Source organism: Barbus barbus (genome assembly GCF_936440315.1).
Source record: "Barbus barbus genome assembly, chromosome: 29".
Taxonomy (NCBI): Eukaryota; Metazoa; Chordata; class Actinopteri; order Cypriniformes; family Cyprinidae; genus Barbus; species Barbus barbus.
In genome coordinates this window covers 23,260,169-23,272,369 of record NC_136757.1, presented here as the reverse complement: position 1 = coordinate 23,272,369, position 12,201 = coordinate 23,260,169, and the positions used below count along the sequence as shown (strand labels likewise).

The 12,201-nt window shown below is 36.9% G+C and overlaps 2 protein-coding genes across 3 annotated transcripts; both read right to left on the bottom strand.

Moving 5' to 3' along the window:
- Positions 1 to 3,983: 3,983 nt before the first annotated feature.
- Positions 3,984 to 7,156, bottom strand: LOC306849313 (uncharacterized protein). Its single transcript, XM_079384248.1, has 3 exons — positions 6,687 to 7,156; positions 5,392 to 5,552; positions 3,984 to 4,410 (listed from the first exon to the last, which is right to left on the bottom strand). Exons 1-3 carry the CDS (start codon positions 7,027 to 7,029, stop codon positions 4,192 to 4,194), a joined length of 723 nt encoding a protein of 240 aa, XP_079240374.1. The 5' UTR covers positions 7,030 to 7,156; the 3' UTR covers positions 3,984 to 4,191.
- A 310-nt stretch (positions 7,157 to 7,466) lies between these two features.
- Positions 7,467 to 12,042, bottom strand: LOC306849312 (uncharacterized protein). 2 transcript variants are annotated; one of them, XM_079384246.1, is made up of 4 exons: positions 11,878 to 12,042; positions 10,851 to 11,469; positions 9,856 to 9,975; positions 7,467 to 9,390 (listed from the first exon to the last, which is right to left on the bottom strand). In XM_079384246.1, exons 2-4 carry the CDS (start codon positions 11,442 to 11,444, stop codon positions 9,043 to 9,045), a joined length of 1,062 nt encoding a protein of 353 aa, XP_079240372.1. In that variant the 5' UTR covers positions 11,445 to 11,469; positions 11,878 to 12,042; the 3' UTR covers positions 7,467 to 9,042. The 2 variants fall into 2 exon arrangements, with proteins under 2 accessions (XP_079240372.1, XP_079240373.1); XM_079384247.1 differs by having other exon boundaries at positions 10,851 to 11,557; positions 11,878 to 12,033.
- Positions 12,043 to 12,201: the final 159 nt, after the last annotated feature.

Here is a 12,201-nt window from a genome sequence, read left to right as displayed (position 1 = left end):
CTGAAAAAAATGTGATGCTGAGACTGCAAAAATGTTCAAGGCCTGGGAAACACATTTGTTGAAATTCTACACTGATGGTTACAACTTTGTCTCTTCCTGACATATCAACTAAGTTTGTTTGTTTATTTAAAGAAATCAATACTTTTATTCAGGAAGGATGCATTAAACTGATCAAAAGTGACAGTAAAGACATTTCTAATGTTATATTTCTGTCAAGTAAATGAGAATGCTTTATTGCCAGGTATGTTTACACATACGAGGAATTTGTTTTCGTGACAGAAGCTTCCAGTGACAGGACAAAAACACAGATAATAAAAGAATAAAAATAGAACAAGTAAATAGAGAATAACAATATACAATTTGACAATTGTATGTACTGGTATATTACAATAGACAGTTTTGTATGTACATGTATATTATGTGCAAATTGAAATGTAGACTATATATACTTATAAGTATGTGTGTTAGATAAATAAGTGTATAAATAGTGTTGTGTGTTCCACGTTTATTGTCAGGTGTTCATGAGATGGATTGCCTGAGGGAAGAAACTGTTCCTGTGTCTGGTCGTTCTGGTGCTCAGAGCTCTGTAGCGTCGACCAGACGGTAACAGTTCAAGGAGGGAGTGTGCTGGATGTGAGGGGTGCAGACTGATTTTACCAGCCCTTTTGCTCCCTCTGGATGAGTACAGTTCTTGGAGAGTGGGGAGGGTTGTACCAATGATTCGCTCAGCAGTCCGGACTACCCTCCGTAGTCTTCTGAGGTCAGATTTGGTAGCTGAGCTGAACCAGACAGTTATAGAAGTGCAGAGGATGGATTCAGTGATGGCAGAGTAGAACTCTTTCAGCAGCTCCTGTCAATGTGATTGTTCCACTTCCAGGAATCTGAATGACTCCACTGCAGTCACGGTGCTGCTCATGATGGTGAGTGGGGGGTAAATGCTGTTCTTTTGAACTTTTTATTCATCAAAGAATCCTGAAAGAAAGTATCACCTTTTCCCAAAAAATATTATACTGTTTTTAACATTTCTAATGTTTGCTGGCCACCAAATCCGCATATTAGACTGATTTCAGATGGCACTGAAGTAATAATAATAATGCTGAAAATTCAGCTTCGTATCACAGGAATAAATTACATTTTAAAATATATTACAGTAGAAAAAATATTGAACAAAATTACTGTTAATGTATAGGAGTCTTCTTTAGAAAACAAATGAACAAGCAAACAAACAAAATCTTACCAATTCCAAACTTTCCTGTCTATCTGCAGTAATCACAAAGATGCAAATTATGTCAGAGCCCTCAGATTATGAGAATCTTTTTGGTATAAAACTGCATACATAAAATGAACAGACTGTATGCCAATTTACCTTAAAGAGCAAAAGTGAGCTAAACCTTAGAACATCTCCAAAAACCTCCCTTTGGGGACGTCCTCATTTGTAAAATGAGTTTAAAAATAAACTATACGTTTTTTATAAATTGTAAAAATGCAGAAAGTTTCCTGTAAGGGGTAGGTTTAGGTGTAGGGTTGGTGTAGAGCGATAGACAATATGGACTGTACAGTATAAAAACCATTATGCCTATAATGGATTGTCCCTATTTAGATAGCTAAGTAAACGTGTGTGTGTGTGTGTGTGTGTGTTTGCTATGTCTTGGAAGCTCAGCTTTGTCACCTGTGAAACTCTGGCAGGCCTCTTATCACAGCTCAAGGGCAGAGAGGGGCGAGAAAGAGCGTTTTCATTTGGACAAACCTCACATAGAACGATACATGGCTAACTTTTAATATCTCTTACATTACGTGTTACACTCATCAGTGATTTTATATGAACAATCTCCAAGATGGGGAGTAATTCCAGTAGCCTTCATTCTGTTCTGTAATATTAAGATAAGTTAACAAATGACAGATGCTAATAGTCACTGACAGCAGCTCACTGAATTTTATGAGTGTGAACAGCAATTGTAATTGATCGTGCGTGTGTGTGTGTGTGTACAATGTTATGTATCTATTTAATGGCTACTTGATCTTCGTAAAAGTTGATTTTAGTAAATAATTCTCCTTTAAAATACGTAGCTCAATCTTAAGACTTTATTAATGCTTTACTATACAGCAATTATTCTAATGTAAATATTGTAATAGTACAAATGCGGTTGGCATATTTTTTATGCTAAAGTATGGCAAATGTAGTTGTAGATTGTGATGGAAAAAACCTTCCAGTGCTCTTAATATTACTTTACCAAAATAACTACTACAGTATTGCTTTGTGTGTTTAGTTTAAACGGCTTTGAACTGTTTTTTTTTTTTTTCTTTTTGGCCCCGTCCTTGTTCGTCTTGCTTGTTTTTAACTCTTTCATCACTGCTGCTCTACTGCAATGTAAAAAATGCTGCCTGCAAAGCTAAAGACCTTTGTGAAGAACATCCAAGTCATAACACCAAACTTCAATGCATATTAAAAAGAAACTTATTCCATGTTTAGATAGTGATAACACACCAAGGTTGTGGTGATATTTATTCACTGTAAACAGACTAATGTTCTTGCCTTAGAGGTCATTGGGATGATATCTAATAATCCAAAAAGAATCTTAGAAAGCTCCTGCAGCTTTCAGGAGCTCTCACTAGAAGAGCTGGAATCTGTCTTTATGCACTGTTTAAAATAGAGCTGATCTGAGTATGTCAGAATACTATGGCCATTAGCAAGAAAATGAACAGCATGGTATCCTCACAGTTTTCTTTTATTTTAAATTCTTTACAAAAACCAGAAAACTCTTAATATTAATTAAATTAATATATAAGAAAATATATTCACTAACATCAGTAATCTTTCATTAAAAAATGTCACATTTACATTCAAAATGACTTACCTCAGCCATCATACAAACACATTCAACTTTAACTTGCTTTGAACTTTTTAACCCAAAGACAGAGGGAAGCTGAAAACAAAACTGAATGGAAAAATACATCTTGTATTCAGCATATGCTTAAAGGGATCATCGGATGCCCATTTTACACAAGCTGATATGATTCTTTAGGGTCTTAATGAAAAGTCTATAACATACTTCGGTTAAAATTTCTCAATGGTAGTGTAAAAAACACCTTTACCCTGTAAAAATCAACTTCGTTTTCAGCACGCTGTTCTAGTCCATGTTGCTTTAAATGCTAGTGAGCTCGGCTGACTCCGCCCCTCTCTTCCATGGAGTGACGAGCAAACCATAGATGTGTGTAGATTCCCTATTCGACCGCTCCAGATACGTTGACGCGTCAGCCATCTCACATTCACCATAATAACCAATGAATATTCAAAGATAAACAAGCATATAAGTTACTGTTGTAGATGCACAGAGTCAATGTGCTCAAAGATTCACAGACCGTTCCAAAAATGGCAGATGGCTTACGTATCGCGACCCATAGAAACAGTCCATAATGAGGCATCTAGGTTTATATGTATCTATGGAGCATGCTAAACTTCAGCCGCGAAACTGGCTAACTAGCATATTATTAGGAAAGGTGATTTGTAAAGATTTATAAAAACCCCTATACTCACTTCTTCTGTAGATAAAGCTGGATCAAGAATGATTCGCACGAACATAGATGCATTTAGGTAGATCGGGATCGCCGCATTCCCTTCAAAACGAACGCAACTTTAATCCTCTGCCTCTTCAGCAGTTCAGATGTTGGGAGTAAATGACGACTGCTATATTCATTATTGCATCAAACAACTAAACACTTCAATTGCTTAATCGGAGACATCTTGTCTTCCACTCAGGGTGGGTCTAAGGTAAGATGCTAGTGTCAATCAACTCTCGTGCGAGGGGCCTGTACAGAACTATGTCATTCTGACAGGAACCTCAGAACAGCCTGATTTGAGAAAGGGGATTTTAAAATAGGGATTTAAAAAAAAAACACTGGGTGGATTTTGATCAGTATAGAATGGATGTGTACACATACTTCCAACACACATTTATGTTCAAACAACTTGAATAGTGAATTTTGCATCCAATGACCCCTTTAATGAAACTAGCACAGCCCGTGACAGTTCAGGTACACCCTGCTCTTCACTATTTTATGGCATGGGTGGCTTTGGCACTTCTAGTTTCTCTTACATAGTGCTCAATTTATACATCTGCCAGGACGGAAAAGTCTTTTTTTAGTGAAGGAAGGTGATTCATAGGGTCCACACAGATCCAAAAAGAGCCAGGACTATCGGATGTGGGGGAGAAATGTTGGCCCTGATGTCATTCTCTCAGTGGAAGGTTGCTGTTGTGTTGAAGAGGGTTGGTTGGTTAATAAAACTGAATCTCTGGAGTTCCAGCGGTAAAGCGTCCGCTCTCTGAGTCTTTGAGAACCAGCTTCCTCATCTCTGTTCATCTCTGCATGCTTCTGGTATCGCCGCTGAAACACCAGCCAAAACTGATCTTCCTGCAACAAATGGAAAATGACAGTGTGTATAATTTAAGCAATTTGCTGGGTTTCAAAGTTGCAAGGTTTTGTTTACTGGAATTGGCAGTATTATGTGTGACTCATAAAACACAAAAGGTTCATTTATGAACAATATCCTGAACCCTTTTTAAGCATAACAAAAGTGTATAAGTGTATAAAGTGTATAACTCATGCACAACATTCTTGTGATAGTCATATGTGAGGAATAAACTGGAATTTGTGTCATTATTCTCTGAAAATTTTAACATCCGCTCTAGATCATGTTCATGTGAGAAGCAATTCATGTTCGATTCATTCTTTTCAATGAATTAGTTGGTACAATTCACAAAACCCGTCTGAAGATTTGTTCACTAATTGAACAGTGTTATTATTAATTGTTAACTAAAACTATTAAAAAAAGTTCTTAACTGAAATAAAATACTAAGGCCTGATTTCACAGACAGGGCTTAAGTTAAAACAGGATTAGGCCATAGTTCCATTAGGATATTTAAGTAGTTTTTTATAAGCATACTTTAACACTACTTTATGGTATGGGTACATGATTATACAGATAAAAACACTACTAGTGTGCATCTTGAGACAAACATTGGAACTGACATATTTTAAGACCAGTCAGTGCAAAGTTCTTTCGGTTAAAACAGCCCAGACATGCATTTTAGTCTAGGACTAGACTTGAGCCTTGTCTGTCAAACCAGGGTTAAAAGTACTAAAATTACTAAAACAAAATAAATTTAGGCTACATAAATAGACACTAAAAAAAGCACTCTTCCTCTTTGAAGCTCCCGCTCCCATTCACTGTGATTAAGTGAGTGAGTGACCAGTTTTACAGAAGAAAGTCAAATGGTTTAGTAAGTAAATGAAGACTATTTTCATTTTTTGGGTGAACTTTTCCTTTATGCTTTACAAAGGCAAATCAGGTGAATGGGATTTGTATGTGTATCTGTGGAGCTGAAGTCTCACCGGAGTCTGCTGCAGAGATGCAGGGATGTCACGCCGCACCCTCTTTGGTTTTGCACAGTATGACTCCAAATGCTGGAGGTCACATCCACGCACACAACACTGCTCTACGATCCCTTTCCCACGAGAGCGGGGGCCACCGCTACGGGCTGCTCCAGGTTTGCCTAACCACCACCAGAGACAAAGCAAAATATGCTTTTAATGCCAGTTACATCTATGTGAATTAGCTGCAACTATCAAACTGCCAATGTGGGGTCATGCAAGACAATTTATGCCTTGTATGCACTAAAAATAAATCATGCGCTTAATAAAACTACAACAATAATTGAAAACAAAAAATTGAGGTTAGTAAGTTTTTTTTAAAGAAAATATTACTTTTATTCAGTAGAGACTTATTAAATTGAACAAGTTACAGATAAGACTTAAATATATCAAGTTTATAATAAAAAATAATCAGAATATATAAAAAAATAAGCATATATCAAATAAATGCTGTTCTTTTTAACTTGGAATGATTTCTGAAGGATCATGTGAGACTGGAGTAATGACTGCAGAAAATTCAGCTTTGCAGCACAGGAATAAATTACATAAAATACATTCAAATAGAAAACAGTTCATTTAAATTGTAATAATAGTTCACAATATCACTGTTTTTACTGTATTTTTAATCAATTAAAAACTTGAATGGTGTGTATATAGTTTATGTAGTCCAGTGTTAAGAATAAATTTTTTTTGGTAAAATTGCTGAAATTAGATATTGTCACTAAGACTTTGAGAAAAGGAGTGAGAGAGAATGAGAAAATGTGAGCGAAAAGTGTCAAGGTGGCCTTAGATACAGAACAGGGTGAAGGCCTCAGAAATAAAGTTAGCAGAAATAAAAATGTTGATATCAAAAACCGCAAATCAAGAGTACATGTTGGTGTGGTGACTTATATTGTCATTTATTAAATGTTTAATATAACTTCATACCACCTACTACAGCAGTCCATTACTGTTTGCTATTGGTTGGTTGATCTGCATCAACACCATAATGATAACAGCTTGACTTGATAACACTGTCTATATCTTCAGGGCAAGGCCACTTTTAAAATACTGATATTAAGTGTTATGAATATGATATGATGTTATGAGTGAGCTTAATGATTTAGAGACATGCAAGTCACTGTGTCCCCACCAAACGGTACACGATAAGTAACCATGTCAGGGTTTGTCCCGATTTGACTCACAGAATCAGCACACGCATCTTTGAAAATACAGGACTTAAGAAGTGTAAGATGAAGTTTGTAGGTGACTCTCACCTCTGTAAAAGCCACGGTCTCCACACACAAACTCCAGGTCAGCAACTAGTTCTCGTCCACAGCGTGCTTTGGCAGCCTCGCCGGCGTCTGGCAGGATCAGGACACAGTACAGGGAATAGAGGACACACACACTTCGCCAGCTGGGCACCTGCTTCACCAGAAACAAACAAACTCTCAGCCACCTGCATCTTATCAGACAGATCCACTCCTTTTTGTCAAAGCAATACAATTCTTGACGGATGACGCTCTGAATACATTTTGTTTTGCAAACCTTACTGATTTGAAAGCACGTACGAAAAGCCCAGATGGCATTCCTATGCAAGATCCTTCGAATAGTTTCCATGTTGCCTTAGACTCTTAAAAATAAAGGTTCCAGTGATTCTATAGAAACATTTTCATTCCCCAAAGAACCTTTCAATAAACTGCTTTTTTCTGTAGAACTTTTTATAATGTAAAGAACCTTCTTCCACTAGAAAGAATTGATATTCAGGTTCTTCATCAGTTCCAAAACAGAATTTTAATTTTAGGTGTACACAAAAAGCTGCTGACTCAGATGACGACCTTTCCCAAAAGCTTAAACTGTTTTAACCTTTTGATATGATGGCGTGGATTGCAGATCTATATTTTTCTACATCCCACACGACAAATTGACGTCATAATAGCTCCCTGACATGCAAAACTGCATTGGAGGCAGTAATTGTTACTCACAAAAAGGTAATTTGACTCATCCATGGAAACTAGTCATTTAGCAAAAAAATAAAGTTTTTTTTTTTTTTTTTTACTAACTTTTGAGTCTAAACGCCCCAAGAGGAGATAAAAAGCAGCATGAAGCGGTCTTTGCTACCCTAATTCTACATCCAGATAACATGCAACAGGTGTAATTGTCCTTAGTTTGAAAGCCTGATCCTGGTGCCTCCCATTTCAATACAGTTTTTCTATGTAAGTGCATGTGGAGTCTTACCTTCAGGAATTCTCTAAGCATCTGAAGGCATCTGGCATGACAGGTAGGCATTCCGTCTGATGGCATGTCTTTTTTTTTCAAGGTTTGGTCTCTCTAAAGAGCTACTGACGTTCTTACTCCGGTGTGCTCTTATAGGAGGACCAGGAGGGGACGGGCCTACGGTGCACACACACACGGACACATCCTACCCTTCCTCTACACACTGACAACTCCTAATCACAAAGCTTGTGTTTTACTAGAGATGCATGAAACTATAAAAGAAATCCGATTAATAAACAACAACAAACCAAAACTAACACCCTAATGTCTATGATTTATTGCTCAGAAATGTAAAAGGGATGAATTTATCTGACAGATATCGTTCCTTTAGAAATCCTTCATTATATGCAAGCATAAAGCTTTGAATTATCATTATCTTATATAACGTCGGTTTCAAGATTTTCTGCAGCATGACATTGAAATCCATCTTAAGAGTGACGACAATGGAGGAAGAAGTTATCACGAGTATATCTCAGCAAGAAGCCGGTTAAGTGATTTTGGAGTGTGTAGGCTTCAGCTGAAATGATAAATCAAACAAAGATAGATGCAGGAACACATTCAGAGCCATTCAGAGAGAACACACTTACAGATAAAATAAAGACAAAACGTTATGTTAACAGTCAGACGTGTGGGTACATTATTAACTGGAGGTACGATGTACAGCAATTGGTTTATGTAATGAAATGACTAATGCTCAGTATGACATAAAACCTTTTATTTGAACTGAGAATTAATGTTTAATAATTTCACTTTTAGAAGCTAAAATTAAAATTACAAATTAAATCCAAACAGATTTTGTGGTAACTATGCAAAACCAAACATTGCTGTTCACAAATTATTCACTTTATTTATTGCACAAACACATTATCTTCATAAATCTCTGCTAACATCTTTTTGGCATAAATATTTAAATGACAATATTTGTGCTTTTAAATAATAAACAATTGAATTAACAGATCTACTCATCTTAAAGCGATAGTTCACCTAAAAAATGAAAAATCTGTCATTATTTACTCACCCTCAAGATGTCAAAAACCTGTATGAATTTCTTTCTTGTCTGATGAACAAAAAAGAAGATATTTTGAAGAATGTGGGTAACCACACAGTGGCTCGTATACTATGTAGGCCAACGGGGACAAGCAACAACCCAAATTCTTCAAAATTTCCTTCTTTCATGTTCAGTAGAAGAAAGAAATTGATACAGATTTGGAACAATTTAAGGGTGAGTAAATGATAAATCATTTTTGGGTAAACTCTTCCTTTAAGCTTTAAAACATTCTTCTGCTGTTCACATAAAATGATGCACTAGGAACTTGTATACCTCCTGAACAGACATCTTTGGCGCAGTCTGATCCTCTAAATCTGATCTGTCGGCTTTGCGCTAAAGATGCTGAGCGCGGCTTCCTTCTGTCTCAGCCGAGCTCGTAGGTGGTTGATTCTCTCCTCCTGTGCCAACTGTTCAAAATCAAACGCAAGACAGCTCTCAGCCCTGGGGAGCAAAGCGCCCTCTAAATGCTCATTGTCATCCTCATGCGTCTCTCTTTCTCCTCCTGCTGCTGCTTCAGGCTGTTCTGAGATGATAGAAGACGTGTGGATGATCTGTGGCTGCTGGAGGATATTGGGCTGGGAACTGGACGTCTCCTGACCAGACTCCAGATCCTCAGGAGGTTTGGGTGGGCTACTCAGTGACCTGGACTCATCTTCCTGTGAGTTCAAAGGCAAAATTCATTAATAAACATGGGATCACAAAGGTTTTGAAACAGCACTAATCACTAAATTTACTAAAGGTACTGTAAAGGATTTCAGTCAGAAATATATGTATTCCTGACCAAGTGGTTAAGGTTTGGCTGGTTAGCACGGACTAGTTAGTCCCTGCTGGTACATGTCATAACTACAGCCATTCAAAAGTAGCCATGTATTCTAGAGAGCTCTTAAAAAAACTATAGTTTCTGTCTGGCTTAGGTAATTGGTTTAAATACAAGGAATGCTAACAAAATCCATATAAAATGATAGACAGGCAGAAAACCTTTCTGAAGACATTTAACCAAGTTTCTTGGTTAGTTAAAAATGTGGGACTTGCAATGGCAACACCTATTTTAGCTCTTAGGACATTTTATGCATGTTCAAAACTTATTTTACACAGAGCAAAATAAAAGATTAAAGCTTGACCTTTTGACACTCTTTGTCTGTACAGCATTGCTCAGGCATTTCTTCAGAGTCTTTGTGCAGAAGTGGTGAAATCTGTATGTTGATGTCAAGATCTCTGACTGGAGTCTGAACATCCTGTCTCTATGGATTGGAAAGAGACATGCAAAAATCAGAAATCCAATAAAAATCTGTATCAAAAGCCTAGAGCAAACAATGCACAATATCTCACAAAAAGTAAAGTGAATCACTAAAAATTTGTTTAATTTCTAGCTAAGTAATGTAAAAATGATGTTATGCATGAATTTATCTGACATATAGTCCCTTTGAATTGTCATCATGATCATATTTAGACCCGCTTTCAAGCTTCTCTGCAACATGACACTGAAATCAATCTAAAGAGTGATGATAATAGAGAAAGAAGTTATCATGAGTATGTCTACAGAAGACAATACTGTCTTTGTTCATTCGATTCAGTTTAATAACAGTGTCAGTGTTGCAAAGTTAGTGTCATTATCCAGCTTATTTCAGTTCAATTGTTCTCATCTGACACTGTCAGTGCAGTTAAAAGGACAGTTCAGCCAATAATAAATATTCTGTCATCATCTACTCACCATCAAGTTGTGCCAAACCTATATAAGTTTCTCTCTTCTGTTGAACACAGAAGTCAATATTTTGAATAATGTTGGTAACCAAACAGTTGCTGGTAGCTACTGACTTCCATAGTATGAAAAAAATACTATGGAAGCGCTACGGTCAACTGTTTGGCTACCAATATTCTTCAAAATCCTGACTTTTGTGTTCAACAGAGAAAAAAATCATAAAGATTCAACTCCATAAGGGTGAGTAAATAAAGATAAAGAATTGCATTTTTGGATGAACTCTCTCTTTAAATCAATAATATTACAAAATATTAAGTGCAAATAAAATCGCAACTGAGAATCACCATGATATAAAAAAAAAAAATCACATTTACACCTAAAATAAAAAAACTATAATAAAAGAGGGAAATGTCCTACCTTGCTCTGTTGTGGTCTGGGTGAAGTGTCCAGAAGCGGTTGCGCCTGACAGCTAGGTGTATTTATTTGGTTCTGTTTACTAGGAGAAACAGGACACACACCTGAAGATGCTGAGGGAGAGTTTTGTAATCTCACTCGCCTGCAATGTGACTTCCTCACTGAGAGGAAGATCTGGCCATTATACACAATAATAGCATTTTGCCGAACAGATTCCCTGATGCTGGGTAGAGAGGCAGCATCATTTTCGAGCCCTGAAAATTGTATTTTAGGCTTATGTGCTCTTATTGTTCTTAAGACCTTAAAGGCAGTGATGCTGGAACTCACAACAGGCAGTGAAAACTGGCCTGGAGTTATTCTGGAGACCAGTGGCCTCTGGCTCAGTGGGACCGGTTCTCCACGGTCCTTGCCCACAGCCACTTCTTTTTCCCGCAGCTCAACCGGACAGATCCAAGTCACTGTCTGTGGCATCTGTTTCTCTGATCCATGCGGAATCAGAGCGGCACTGATCTTCCTGGCTGTGGAGCTGGACAGAGACTGCAGAGGCATGTTTTTGACACATGCTTCCTTGGGAATGTAAACCACAATGTTCTCCATGCAAGACACTCAGAAGAGTTTAAACCTGTAGGATTGGTTGAATAAAGCCTTCATATTGTTGCAATCTGTTGTTTTATGAATGATTACTTTTCATCTGTGCATTTTTGTTTTCACTAAAAAAAATGAGTTTAAACATCTTAGCATATAAAATACATAAGTTAAATACAAGTGCCTTTAATACAAAAGTTTAAATGGTAACTAGCCAACGTCCTAGTTATTTCAGTTTGTTGCTAACGTACTATTATTATGTAAACAAACAAAATGATAGAGATTATTTTTTTAAAGACAAAGCTGTATTAATGTATGGTATTTTGTCTGAAACTATTGTTACCAGTTTGAACTTCCTGGATTTATCGTTAAGAACGACCAACGAGCTGACAAACAAATACAGGAAATAATAAATACCAAATTAAAAACAAATGCTGTCATGTACCTAAAACAGGTCACTTGGCTCGAAGTATAAGCTGTGCATTCATGTCTTCACACCAAAGACCACAACTTTAATTCACGCGGAGGTTTTCCACAATAATAAACCAGTTTCTTTTGAAGATATGCAGCCAGTTTCAACTCTTTGCACTCAGCGATGACTTCCGGAGATAACTTCCGGAGTTTGTTGTCAAAATAAAAGTCATCGTTCTAAGTCAAATGTAATTCGAAGTAGACAGCGGACAAAAAATCAAACGGTTGGTGAACTTTTAGTGAATAGTTCATTAATATGCAATTTACCAGTTTATTCACTGGTTACTCGTTAATAACT

Coding starts and splice junctions, on each gene's coding strand:
- LOC306849312 (XM_079384246.1), bottom strand. CDS start 11,444: ATGGAGAACATTGTGGTTTACATTCCCAAGGAAGCATGTGTCAAAAAC. Junction 9,976..10,850: donor CCAGACCACAACAGAGCAAG/GTAGGACATTTC, acceptor TCCAATCCATAG/AGACAGGATGTTCAGACTCC. Junction 9,391..9,855: donor CAGACAAAGAGTGTCAAAAG/GTCAAGCTTTAA, acceptor TTGAACTCACAG/GAAGATGAGTCCAGGTCACT.
- LOC306849313 (XM_079384248.1), bottom strand. CDS start 7,029: ATGGAAACTATTCGAAGGATCTTGCATAGGAATGCCATCTGGGCTTTT. Junction 5,553..6,686: donor AGACCGTGGCTTTTACAGAG/GTGAGAGTCACC, acceptor GGTGGTGGTTAG/GCAAACCTGGAGCAGCCCGT. Junction 4,411..5,391: donor CATCTCTGCAGCAGACTCCG/GTGAGACTTCAG, acceptor CATTTGTTGCAG/GAAGATCAGTTTTGGCTGGT.